The following is a 13,274-nucleotide window of genomic DNA, read 5'->3' on the forward strand; positions in this document are numbered from 1 at the left end:
ATCGAGAATACTCTGGATCACCATGACATTAAACAAAGATGTTGGCGTATGTGCGTTTGTGCAACAATCAAAACGGTCTCCTTGCTCCTCTCCTCACTCACTCACACTATGCCCCACACCGCCACACCCGCCAAAGCCCTTGTATTCTACAGCCACACCCCTCTTCGTTCCACTGATCAAGTCCCTTCAGTACACGAACTATGCATGCGTGGTTGCTCAGGCCAACTGATGCTCGAAATGGGCATTGACACCACTCGACGCGGTAACATGATTCAACTCTTGGGTCTCGGGGGTTGCGATTCGATCCAACAGGTACGACAACTTCTTTCCACGATCCCACAACGAGGGTGATTGACTCGTTCGCTTATACTAGATGCGAGAACAATTGGTTGCAAGGTACATAGGCGTATGTGTGTATGTGTGTATATGTATCATTGACTGTGTTTGTAGATTTGGCAAGCTCAAGTTGGGAATTGTATCCGAAGCAACAGAAATCCAAGAACTGGCAACTGCATTAGGGATTCCTTTATTTGATACCATCCTACAGTCATTGGATCACGTGGATTGCTTGGTGGTGGACTCACAATGGGATGTTATCAATGACACCCTCAATACGGCTATTGACACTACCCCCAATCTCTTGAAATGCGTGGTGATGCCAGCTACTCCCATACCTCGTACAATCGATTCACAATGGCAATCACTCGTCCCTCAGCAAAGTTGTATGACAAAGAATGGTGTATTAGTCGACGTATCTCAAAGGTATGTAACGATTGACAAGAGAAAAAGCGAAAGATGACAATGCTCACCTCTTGAATCCTAGTGAATCACTTGTTTGTGCGTATTTGCATGAAGGATCTACACGACGAGATAATACCACTGAATTCAGAGCAGGTCTTATTCAACAACAAGGATGTAATGGGTCCATTCTGGCATGGCATTACTTGGCAGAGATAGGTCAAAAGCTAGGCTATGTCCCCAAGTACGGTGCATAAAATAAAAGACTCTGATTTCAAAAAATGATATCGTTCACTTCTCTTTTCATTTCTTTTCTACCGGATCATCATGATGCTTACACGAGATAAACTTGCACAGCACAACAAGCACTTTGCAGATCATGGCCAATACGCACTCGACCGCATCCATGCCTTTGTACAAGAGCAATGCCTTTTACATGATCCCAATGAACCAGCTGTACCCCATAATCCTGGCCCTTTGACTCGCATCCATTTGGCTAAACAACGACCCAAAAAGTGTCGATCAGGTATAACAAGATTGGCTTTGTAGAGATAGCATTTCTAATGCCATCCAGTATAGAAGGAGACAAAGTAACGATTGAAAGTGGAGATGAGGAATGCATTCAACGTTATCCAGCACCTACAGCCGCCTGCCATATGCTAGAGGTATAGTATTTAATGATCCAATTTCTTTTTACTGTATTCTTCTTTCGCTCTTTCTCACTTTTCTTCCCTCTTGAGAAATTCACATCGCCCAACGTTCAAGTCAACAGGCTTACTGTGAGTACATGATGGCGTTTGCAAGATTTATCTTTGATTAACGTATAAACGATTATAGATGCGTACGCGACGTAGAGGATTGTTCAACTATGGCAAGTCATCGGCCAAAGCAAAGACAAGAAGGAAACCAGGTGGTAAGTTACTATCAAAGGGTACAGTACATATCACCAACAACAAAAGAGTAACATCCATCAACCCTAGTACAAGATCTGGTGTTCTCGGAAACCGCCTTCCTTGGTCATCGACAGCCGCATCCATCCAAATCAGTATCCAAACGATTGAACAAGAAGCCGGCATCATCCTACATGTCATTCGAAGCCTCTTCTAGCAAGTTGTATTACATGAATAGCAGCCATGGAAAGGTTGAGCATGAAGGCAACAACACCAATAGCATCCGATCAATGCATAAGGAGATCCATGGCAATCAACAGCATGAACAACCTTCCTATTCATTTGGAAAAACACCCGTGCACTACTACCACGTTGAAGGTGGTGATGATGATGATGATGAATTGCACGGCAACTATGATGGTGGAATGATGGAATCACATCCATATCAGCTATATGCAGCAGCAGCGGCAGCAGCACCAATGGTGCCTGATCGTGATGCCCAAGAGCAGCAAAATTATGAGGAGTACATGCAATACTACTACTATGTGGATCAGCATCCCAACTATTATGATGCATACGAGCATCAAGCATTGCCTGAGCCATATGATCCTGCTGATTTACAATATGCGTATTATGACAATGATGCACAAGATGGCTATTACTATCCCACCTACTATTATTCAGAGACCCATCCATATCAGCAGCAGAGCTATGATCACGCTTACTATGGTGATGGTGAACAAGGCAATTATGCACAAGCGCAACAACAACAACAACAACAACAACAACCAGCCGTCGAAGAACGATGGATGCCACATGCTTATACATTGGTGACCCTTAACGATATCCCTTTGGTGCCACAACAACAACAGCAACCCCACCCTGGCTTACGCCCTGTACGATTGCCAACACCACTACTACCACCAACACCAAAGCCAACACCTCAAGGTCATGAAAAATCACCAATTGATGATGTACAAACGTTATCCACAGGGATGTCTTTGTCTGACAAGCAAGATCCAGTGGATAAGACAATCGCTTTCCTCCAAGCATCCACAAAGAAGGCATTACAACCTGACTTTAGTTCCCTCTGGAAGCAACGTCCATTGCATCGCTAGTAGTAATCCTTATATTATTATCATCTTTATAATTGCGAGCTCGTTTATGTATCAATAAATAAAGTTTATGATGTAAATGTAGGATTTTGACAAGTGCGGCATTGATGGGAGGTAAATCATCGGGAGGTCAAAGTGGAATTTCTTTCTCTTTGTTCCTTTTCCCTTCTTTATGGCAGCAACAGCAAAAAAGCAACAGGACAAACAAGCAGCCAAGATCTTGAATGGTGGCAGTGCACATCAACGCAACACCTTGGACTCGCTATTGAATCGTGCAATCAAGTTTCGCAAATCACGCTATGTCGACGAGAAGCTCGAGCTCTTTAAGAAAAAGTATGCACCCATCAACGATCGCTCCACGATCCAGTCCTCCAACGCTGTCAATCTCGCCAACGACGTCCTTCCCGGCATCGACGCCAATGGATTCGAACAGCCCAGCAAAGTATTGTTCAGCAAAGAAAAGCTCAACCCTGCATGGGCCACGATCCGGCCGATCGGTGCAGGCCTTTCAAGCGATCTTGGTCCTACTTCGGCTCTCAACTCAGTCCTTCAAGTTGTCACCTATACACCCATTCTCTGCAACTATCTATTAACACGATGGCATGGAAATAATTGTATGTAAATGCAATGGGATGCTTTTATGGACGAGGCATACTCATCTCCTTACTTATTAGGTACCATGCATGACTATTGCTTTGTTTGTGCACTCGAGGATCATGTCTCTTTGGTACTCAAGAATACAAAGGATACCATTACACCCCGTCAATTCATTGGAAAGCTCAAGAGTAAGTCATGATGAATACATCAATGCTCCTTTTCACTGACCCAACAACACTTGCATTTAGAAATGCCCAAAGGGACATCAACGGATGCTTTTCATGTGTGGAGTTATTTCATGGATCAAATGCAACATGCTCTTTTATTGGAGAAGAGGTAAACAGAAAAAGAAGAAGGATGTTAAAGGCAATCAAATTGATCGAAACTCCCTTAGTACGCAAGATGAACGAATCAAACAAACAACAGCATTATACCAGATGTTTGGAGGCTTCATGCAAAATCATTTCCTGTGCGACACATGTCAAAAGGGTGGCAACGATTATGATGCATTTTTACACCTCTCATTGAACATCGACTCTGCAAACACGGTGGAAAAGTGCTTATCGCAAAGCATCCGACAACAAAACGTCAAGGGATACAAATGCCCAAGGTAAGGTGGATGATGGAAGGATGAGAGAGAAGCACAATGGTATTGATAATAGGTGGCCATTTTTAGTTGTGAAAAGGAATGTTCAGGAAAGAGGACCAAGAGTATATACCGTGCACCTCCAGTATTGGCTATTCACCTTGATCGTTTCGGCAAGAATGGCAGCAGCAAGAATGAAAAGATGGTCCGTTTCCAGGAGACTTTGGATATCAAACGTTATATCACCACGACCGAGCAAGGAGCACTTGAACAATCTCAGTATCATCTCTATGGTGTAATCACCCATCGTGGCGCTTCACAGCAAGGTGGTCAATATGCTGCATTCGCAAAGAGTTCCAATGGCTTATGGCATTGCTTTGAAAATGAATTGGTAAGAGAGTGGATCGTTTAAAGTATGATTGCAGGGCATCTGACCATGGCTGTTGTTTTCATAGGTGCAACAAGTAAGCATCAATCGATTACTGGAACAGAAAGCATACATGCTCTTTTACACCATCCCTCGATCCACCAAAAAGGCCGACAAAGCCAAGCAGTCAACCACCCCTACTGCCAAGGGTCTAAAGTCTGTCAAGGTCAACTTGGAAGAGAAAAAGACACAAGAGGATGTTAAGGAGAGCGAGGAAAGCGATGTGGATGAGGAAAAGGAACAAAGTGAGGAGGAGGATGAAGATGAAGATGATGACGAGGAGGAGGAAAAAGCCAAAGTACAACAAGCGTTGGATGAAGCAGCTGCACAACCCATGGCTGACAGCAAAGACGCCGTGGTGATTCGACATGATGAGACGATGGAATCAAAACGTGAAAAGTTGGATCAGCTTATCAAGCGAGAAATGGATCAAAGCTCGAGCGCCAACGCCAAGGAACTTTTACTTTCCAAGTCGAGCAATGCTCAATTTCAAGGCGATGTTGAAACATGGGATGAGAAGGATGCTGCCACTGAAAAGAAACGCCTAGCATTGATCAAAAAGACCAAGACCAAGCGGAAACGACCTGATCAGTATGATCTTGACTATGATCGTGGCAAGGTTAAAAAGGTCAAAAAGAAGAATAATGATAAGTTTAATAAGCCCAATGTATTCCAAATGGCTGCTGAATCAATGCAGCATAATAAACGTTAATAAACATTGTACATTATCCCATCAATCATAAGAAGTCTCTATTTACAATCTATTTTTGTAGTGGGCGTGGTTCAAGTCCAATCAGTCAAATGCCGCTCGCCATTTTGCATGAATGTGCTCTCCACGTGATCCTTTCTCAAAACCAACCCCCCAGCACACTTTTTCCTTTCATGAAATTTGACCATCGTATCTTTTTTACATGAGGTGTATGATGAGGATGGTTTATATAAACGAGCTACTTGTCTTTCAATACCAAATAGCTTGAATCATTTGTACACTTTTCACTGAAACAAGCTCGCACGGTTTCAATAGCCTAACGATATATGGATGCAAAGTTACCAAAAGTGCTTCCACACCACACGCATACACTACACAGCATGAATAACATGATCCCATTCAAGTGTGATAGGCAGAAAAGATCAGGATGGGTGTTTATGCATTATGGAGTACAAAGCTAGATTAGGTCAGAAATGGGATCCAATTACCAGGCTTTGATGTCATCTGTATGACAACCACCAGCCAGATACCATCTTTTGATGGTTGTACAAGAGATGGGTTGTGAAACCATTCCAACGCGTCGTCGTCGCCGCCGCCGCCGTTGCCATGAGCAATCAAGAATCCAACAATGTCGTTTATGATTATCAATGGCCGTCGTTCATCATGCAGCTATACATCCAACCCTATGACATGTTGGCATATGCCTTTAATCAATTGAATGAGAATGATACAATGGCTAGGGGTGGTCATCTAAATGCCTCTCTTTCTATGTTACAGTCATTGGTGGAAAGAAACGGTATATCCCCCATTTACATATACTTTCAAGCAGATCCATGTATGGCTGACTTTTGATCCTTCCCTTCTCCCTCCTCTCGTTTTTTGTGGGTTCTCTACTTTTTCTCCACGTTGAATTCCCAAACTGATTTCGCAAAGTGACCCATACGTCGAATTCAAGACGATTGTCGGCATATCGAAAGGAGTAAAGCAATTGTGTACGATGCAATTCAACTGGCAACCATGCTAAACTCCAAGCGCTCGCAAACGGTAGTGGACAATGACAAGCAACCTTCTTGCAGGCCTGTGCATCCGCTCCCATACAGGACCATATACCAAGAGCTCATTTGGAGTAAGCAGCAGCACTCTATGCACTTGATTCCTACCTACTCAACTTGAGACTTACATGGATACTACGTTGTTGCCTAGGTAACCGGACTGTGATAGCCGCGTCGTCAGCTGCTGTGGTCGGTGTTGTAGCTGGATATCCAGTAAGTGATTATTACCACCACCCACGTAAAACATGATTCATGATGCATGAAAAATTCCATAGTTTGATTCTATAAAGACACGAATGCAAACCGAACCCTATGACTCAATTACTGCTTGTGTCCGACAAACGTACAGGGAAGAAGGTGTACGAGGCTTTTTTAGAGGTATTCTTATCATACAATGTTTGGATCCAGTGCACTCAAGTTGTTTCATTAGGTGTATTACCGCCTTTGGTGACCGTGAGCATCATCAAGTCAATCTCGTTTTCAGTGTATGAAGAAACCAAGACCTTTCTCAAAGCCAATTATCCGTTTTTTGCACGTGATGACAATCTACGATCGGTGATGGCCATGTCAACGTTGGGCGGTGCAGCTAGCGGTGCCTTTGTTGCCACTTTCAGCTGTCCTGTAAGTCCTACATCATGCTCATGGTATACACATGAATACTGAAATCATTTCAAGTTTGAGCTTGTCAAGATCCACAAGCAGCTGGAGATTCTTCTGTTGCAGGCCAGCAGTATATCAACAGGTGCTACTGTGATGCGTGAAAGGAACAACAAGAGCAACAATATTGGTGGTGGATCATCCAACAACCTGCCAACCACGTCAAGTTGGCATTCAGCCAAGGAAATTGTGCGCTCCAAGGGCATCTTAGGATTGTGGTCAGGCTATGGCTTACACTTTTGTATGTGGGGGAGATCGATGGGATGATGATGATGATGACACGCACATAGAGTAGTAACACTGCTTTTTTTCATTTCCTAGTGCGGGACACGTTGGGTACTGCTGTCTATTTTGGTGGCTACGAGACAACCAAATTTCTACTTTCTGGTCCTGAACGAACAGCGGGTCCCATGACACAGTTTCTGGCAGGTGGCATTTGTGGCATCTTATGTTGGTTGGCCGTGTTTCCTATTGATCTTGTCAAATCATTGATGCAAAAGGAGGTGTTATCGCCATGTCGCAAATACAGGAGTACCATGGATTGTGTTAAAGATATCTATCGTTCCAGAGGTGCAAGTGGATTCTATCGCGGAATTACTGTGACCTTGATTCGTGCATTCCCGTAAGGCTTTCGTTTTTTCATCTATCCCTTTGTGGAGGGTGAGATAGATAACTAACTTTTTTTATTACCATAGCATCCATTCGCTCAACTTTTTGGTCTATGAGCAAACATTGCTGCTTGTCCGATACGCCTCCAATCATACCCATGAACATGTTTCATTGTAAATATGTGTAGTACCTACAACACCCCCAGCTATAATATGCAACCCAACCGCCATCCTCATCACCACCACAACAAGTCGCTATAGAGCGAGACACATCCATCCACACACACGCACACACGCACTTGTTAGGGGCTCGTTGAAATTTGAAAATAAACGCGAGAAAAATGCTGACATGGCATAAAAAGCATGGCTCGATTCGGTTGTCCTTTTTCATTCTACAGCTGATACCGTGCACCCGTTGTTGACATTATGCGCCATAGCATTCTCTTTTACAGCATTGCAGTGGTCGTTAGCGCCTTGTCACACCAAGCCATGGTTGCTTCAGCAGCAGAGGAATTGGGCTATGGCACCTTACTCCCTGAAGAATACGACCGCCCTGGTGATGAAATTGATGCCGATATCAAGGACATGGTTTCAAAGATGACACTTGAAGAAAAGATTGGTCAAATGACTCAACTCAACCAGGACTTGGTCCTTGGTGCTGATGGTGTTCTCAATGAGACAGCCGTGGAATACTATGCACAAAACTACTACGTAGGCTCTTATCTCAACCAACTTGCTCGGTACGTACGTAATTGTTCCTTATCTTGGATATGTTGCCAATTGACTTTCCTATTTCTTAGTGATGGCATCAACTATGATCATGGAGAATACGCAGATTTGATTGAGCGTATCCAAGAAATCACATTAGCTGCCAACTCTACATACAAGATCCCCATCATTTACGGGTACGTTGTGTCCCCTTTATGCAAGTCAACATTGCTAACATGTTCTTTTTATAGATTGGACCACATTCATGGTGCGCATTATGTTGCCAAATGTAAGATTCTTATCAACCACAACAACAATCAACGATTTGCTCAACGACTACTATGTGAATTATAGCTACCATTTTCCCTCATGGCATCAATCTTGGTGCTACTTTCAATCCAAAGCTTGCCTATGAAACAGCTGTGGTAACAGCACGTGAAACGCGTGCAGCCAATGTGCAATGGTATGTGAGATTTAAAGTTTTCTGAAAATGCGACAACACCATGAACTTACTTTTGCAAAAAGGACATTTGCCCCTGTGTTGGACATTCCAATGAGCAAACAATGGGCACGTGTATATGAGAATTTTGGTGAAGACCCCTACATGTCATCCATCATGGGTGCTGCCGCTGTGCGTGGTTACCAAGGCCAATACAAATCGGATCGTACCAAGGTAGCTGCTTCCATGAAGCACTTTATTGCGTATGGTGCTCCTTACAGTGGTCAGGATCGTGACACTACGGTGGTATCGGATCGAACCATACACGATGTCTTTATGCCTGGTTTTCGTGCTGCCGTGGAGGCTGGTGTAGCTACAGCGATGGAATCCTATATTGATGTGAATGGTGAACCCGTGGTGGCCTCACACAAGTACCTGCAAGAGATGTTACGTGAACAACTTGGATTCAAGGGGATGCTGGTGACCGATTGGGCCGAAATTGAAAACCTGTACACCACCCACAAAGTGGCTGCATCACACCGTGACGCCGTCAGCATGTCGATTGGTAGCACTAGTGTGGATATGTCCATGGTGCCTAGCGATATCATCTTTTTCGATGAACTCAAGGCCCTCGTTCTTGATGGTGTCATCTCCGAAGATCGTGTGAATGAGTCCGCTGAACGATTGTTACAGCTCAAAAAGGATCTTGGCTTATTGGAACCCGATGGATGGAAGGCTGATCGATCACTTGAAATTGGAAAGTCTGAAGATATTGAGCTGGCAAGACAAGCTGCACGTGAATCGATCACTTTGCTCAAGAACGATGATGATCTACTACCCCTCAAACCTGATCAACGTGTGTTGGTGGTAGGACCAACAGGAAGTGATTTGAGCCACTTGGCAGGTGGTTGGACCATTTATTGGCAAGGGTAAGTAATGTATACGTATGCTTTTATGTATGATACTAATCTATCCTTTGTTTACATACAAAGAGCAACGGATGATGGTTGGCAAGGAAAAGTTGATGACGAGCAATTTTATTCAAACGGCACCACCATCTATAATGGCATGCGTGCAGCTGCACCCGAGGATGCTGTGATTGATTACATGCCAGCTTTTGATGAAGAAGGCAATGACCTCAATATGGAAGAGGTGCTCAAGGCTGCTGAAAGCTATGATGTGATTGTTGCAGCCATTGGTGAACGCGTCTATGCTGAAGCACCAGGTGACATTCATGACATTCGACTTCCACGTGGCCAAATTGACCACATCCACACATTATCCAATACCACTGGCAAGCCGCTTGTGACCGTATTGGTGGAAGGTCGACCTCGTGTATTGGAAACCATTGCAGACGATTCTCAAGCCCTTGTTCAAGCCTATCTTCCAGGTCCATGGGGTGGTCATGCTATGGGTGAAGTGTTGTTTGGAAAGGTGAATCCTTCTGGTCGTCTTCCTTACACCTATCCCAAGAGTGCTGGTGATATCAACCTTAGCTATTGGCGTCAAGCAAATGATGTTTGGGACCCGCTCTTCGAATTTGGCCATGGTCTTAGCTATTCACAATTCAGCTACAGCAACATCTCATCCACAGATGAACCCGTGCTTGAGAATTCGGATGATACAATCACTGTTTCAGTGGATGTTACCAATGATGGTCCTTATGATGGCATGCATACAGTCTTAATGTTTGTGCAACAGCCTGTGCGTCGTATCACACCACCTGCCAAATTGCTCAAGGGATTCCAAAAGGTGGATCTTGCTGCTGGTGAGACGACAACCCTTCAATTTCAAGTGAATGGTGACATGTTCCGTTACACTGGCCTTGACAATGTTCCTCAGGGCACTATTGACAATGGTCCTGTCAAGGTGTTGATTGGCGAGGATGAGTATGAGCTCGAGATTCGTATGTAAACATCAAGTTGACAAAATCATAAATAAAATGGGAATGAATTCCTCTTTTTTCATTGAAGGGAAAGAGCATTTACTTTTTTAACGTAATCTGAAATGGTTTCTACTACAACTCCAGATGCAAGTTGCTCAATAATAAGCTGCTTGATGGCATCAATGTTCCCCTGCAAATTCTCATACACCACAAATGCACTCTTCTCATCTATTCTATCCACAATGTGTTTTCCATGGCTCTCGAAAACTTGTTGTAGCGCTTCATCTGAAGGGAAGGTTGCCGTTGGCTCGCAGAGTAAATAAAATCCATCGATTGTCTCGTCGATCTTTTCAGGTCCAGCGAAATCAAAGCAAACAAATCCCGTACGCACCATGGTCACCTTGTTGGCAAACTCTGCAAGCACAGATGTGGGATCACCATTCTTGTCACGAAGAGGATAATAAGTCGATCCATAATTGTAGATTTCATCCGCAGGGTCATCCTCAAGCCATTTCGAATCTTCCTCCTCTTCATCATCCGAGATATCCCATCCATTGGCTTCTCGATCACCACGTTCCTTCTTTTCTTCCTCCACGTTTTCTGGTTCAGGTGGCGGTGGCGGTGGTGGGTTGACTTGGTTCTCTATAATAACAATGATGAAGTCAATCATGTGATACTACTATTCGGATATCAGGTACTTACCAACATATGACAACAGCTTCAAGAATGAGATACCAGTGATATAAGCATCATAACCTGCCTCGTGATTCATGTCGTTGACGTATCTCGGAAATTCAATATCCATGTCTAAAGCAAAAAACAACCCCACTTAGTGACGATGTAATAAAGAAGAATCCATGGTGGACTTACCAATACGAGGATTACTGAATATGTCGCGGTTGGTCTCTGAACGCAAGATTTCCAATGATGTGGCTGTTCCGATCACAGGCTATATATATGATATGAGTCTATCTTTTGCTATTGGCCCTTGATAGTAGTATCCTTTACCTGCAAGTAAGGTGAAGCTGCGCAAATGTACTTTGTGTCCGCTATGCTATAACAAAACCATTAGACGCATATTAAAGTGGATACCAATCTTGACTTACCATGGGAAAAGTCTACGAGCCAGCTTTTTGAAATCTTGTACGTCTTCAGGAAGGGGCTGGATGAATTGGGCAATCACGTGACACATATCGAGCAACATGTTGTGACCAACGACCGGTTTACGGGATGCAGAAATCATATCAATCACTCGGCGGAAACCCACAGCGCCCGCACAATCTTTCTTAATACGCTCATGGTAAGTATGACATGTCATTGTACAAAACACCACCCCTTCCAACTAATGAAATACCTTGAGTTTGGTCATCTGATCTTTGACACGCTTCTCTCGCTGCTTTTCAGTCAACTTGACCACGCGAATAAAACCATTTCGACCTTCAGCAGTGAGATCAGGATACCTGATAAAAGATCGTGTAAGTAGAAAAGGTGATATATAGCTCTCTTTCTCTCTTCATCCCTTGCTACTCACTGTTTTCTCACTTCTTGATAGATTAATCGACGTTGATAAGCGTTGCGAGTCTCGATATTGACACCATCCTTATCATCCGTTTTGCTGGGATCTTGAATCCAGGCATCAATTCTCTCCCTAAAATGACATGACATGAATACATTGGATCCATCCAAGCAACAATGCTAAGTTACTTACTTTGCAGTCGCAACAAAACCTTTTTCCTTTTCATCAATGCGGATATCAGGCAAATCTTCAGACATCTTGCGTCGAGCTTGTTGTACATAGGCTTCTTCTTCGGCCACAGTCAAATAGGGGATGCCTTGATATATCCACTAAGAATGTTGAGTGAGTGAGTGGATGAGTTTGAAGGATCCTCCGGTCAACATGCCATGACTTACCTTGTTGAAATCAAATCCTTGTTTAGATAAAAAGTCAAATGCTTGTGCCTGAGTTAGGAAAAGACGATCGGGTTGGATCTTGCCGGTCATGCTGGTAGGGAAGATGTAAAAGTTGAAGGCTTTGGCGATATAGCGACCTGAAGGCTCGTCCCACTTGAAAGTACACAACCCAAACTGGATAATAATAAAACGACGTGTTGCTTCACGGTATTCAGCATATCGATTCGCCAATGTGTCTAGACGTCGTGATCCACCGGGTCGATGTAGCCCTGGAGATAAAAAGAGTACGTAGTAATGAGCTTCACTGCCAACGTCCCAAGGTAGAATCACGTACCTGAAAGCTCGGTGTCAATGGCTACAAACTCACACTCATCGATGGCCTTTTGAACTGCAGGCAAGGACGATTGGAATTGATGGCGAGCAATTTCCATAACGCGTGTATGTGTTGTATGTGTGCTGTGTGCAAGAAGTGGAAAACTCGCGTCGGCAGATCAACTCTTTTTTACCAATTCATTACTTTAGGACCCGCTCTGTCAAGCGCATAAACAAATGCAGTGATCATCTTGATGGCTGTGTATCGTATCACATACTACAACATCCCCCCCCCCATTCACCTTGTTAGCATCCTATTACAACATCCAATCATAAATGTGTCACTATTCACTGGTCTCTTATTGATTGTTCTTTGTTCAAATATAATACTTAAAGCGCTCATTGTCTCTTCCTTTGGTGATCTTGTATAACAAAGAGAAAAGATCACCCTCTCTCCTTATACATACGTATCCATGGCAATGACGATGGTTGAGTGAGAACGCGAAACTAAATAATTCTCCTTCATGATTTTTGGTACTGGGGTGTCACAAGCTGGCTGATGATAGTTACCTTTGATCCGACATGTAGCAATGTGTGATCCCAAAGCTGACAAGTTGTGTAAAGAACACAAGGATGTAAT

At 43.7% G+C, this 13,274-nt stretch overlaps 6 protein-coding genes across 6 annotated transcripts; 5 read left to right on the forward strand and 1 right to left on the reverse strand.

Annotated features, from left to right (window-relative positions):
• Window positions 1-108: 108 nt before the first annotated feature.
• On the forward strand, window positions 109-995 carry O0I10_000856 (uncharacterized protein; the record flags this gene model as incomplete). Its single annotated transcript, XM_058480958.1, has 4 exons — window positions 109-312; window positions 374-396; window positions 451-762; window positions 824-995. 4 exons carry the CDS (start codon window positions 109-111, stop codon window positions 993-995), a joined length of 711 nt encoding a protein of 236 aa, XP_058348522.1.
• A 70-nt stretch (window positions 996-1,065) lies between these two features.
• Window positions 1,066-2,746, forward strand: O0I10_000857 (uncharacterized protein; the record flags this gene model as incomplete). The annotated part of the gene is made up of 4 exons (XM_058480959.1): window positions 1,066-1,264; window positions 1,318-1,403; window positions 1,576-1,651; window positions 1,719-2,746. The coding sequence occupies 4 exons, from the start codon at window positions 1,066-1,068 to the stop codon at window positions 2,744-2,746; spliced, it is 1,389 nt and encodes a 462-aa protein (XP_058348523.1).
• Window positions 2,747-2,915: 169 nt separating this feature from the next.
• On the forward strand, window positions 2,916-5,065 carry O0I10_000858 (uncharacterized protein; the record flags this gene model as incomplete). Its single annotated transcript, XM_058480960.1, has 6 exons — window positions 2,916-3,357; window positions 3,418-3,528; window positions 3,589-3,676; window positions 3,735-3,950; window positions 4,017-4,317; window positions 4,382-5,065. The coding sequence occupies 6 exons, from the start codon at window positions 2,916-2,918 to the stop codon at window positions 5,063-5,065; spliced, it is 1,842 nt and encodes a 613-aa protein (XP_058348524.1).
• Window positions 5,066-6,079: 1,014 nt separating this feature from the next.
• Window positions 6,080-7,557, forward strand: O0I10_000859 (uncharacterized protein; the record flags this gene model as incomplete). Its single annotated transcript, XM_058480961.1, has 7 exons — window positions 6,080-6,188; window positions 6,266-6,327; window positions 6,390-6,492; window positions 6,545-6,735; window positions 6,790-7,012; window positions 7,093-7,393; window positions 7,467-7,557. 7 exons carry the CDS (start codon window positions 6,080-6,082, stop codon window positions 7,555-7,557), a joined length of 1,080 nt encoding a protein of 359 aa, XP_058348525.1.
• A 248-nt stretch (window positions 7,558-7,805) lies between these two features.
• Window positions 7,806-10,440, forward strand: O0I10_000860 (uncharacterized protein; the record flags this gene model as incomplete). Its single annotated transcript, XM_058480962.1, has 6 exons — window positions 7,806-8,119; window positions 8,180-8,284; window positions 8,339-8,376; window positions 8,442-8,550; window positions 8,613-9,455; window positions 9,519-10,440. 6 exons carry the CDS (start codon window positions 7,806-7,808, stop codon window positions 10,438-10,440), a joined length of 2,331 nt encoding a protein of 776 aa, XP_058348526.1.
• Window positions 10,441-10,490: 50 nt separating this feature from the next.
• Window positions 10,491-12,753, reverse strand: O0I10_000861 (uncharacterized protein; the record flags this gene model as incomplete). The annotated part of the gene is made up of 10 exons (XM_058480963.1): window positions 10,491-11,053; window positions 11,114-11,218; window positions 11,282-11,360; window positions 11,420-11,465; window positions 11,518-11,696; window positions 11,766-11,871; window positions 11,943-12,059; window positions 12,120-12,256; window positions 12,323-12,591; window positions 12,657-12,753. 10 exons carry the CDS (start codon window positions 12,751-12,753, stop codon window positions 10,491-10,493), a joined length of 1,698 nt encoding a protein of 565 aa, XP_058348527.1.
• Window positions 12,754-13,274: the final 521 nt, after the last annotated feature.

Source organism: Lichtheimia ornata, assembly GCF_029851405.1.
Source record: "Lichtheimia ornata isolate CBS 291.66 chromosome Unknown scaffold00002, whole genome shotgun sequence".
In the NCBI taxonomy this organism is placed as follows: Eukaryota; Fungi; Mucoromycota; class Mucoromycetes; order Mucorales; family Lichtheimiaceae; genus Lichtheimia; species Lichtheimia ornata.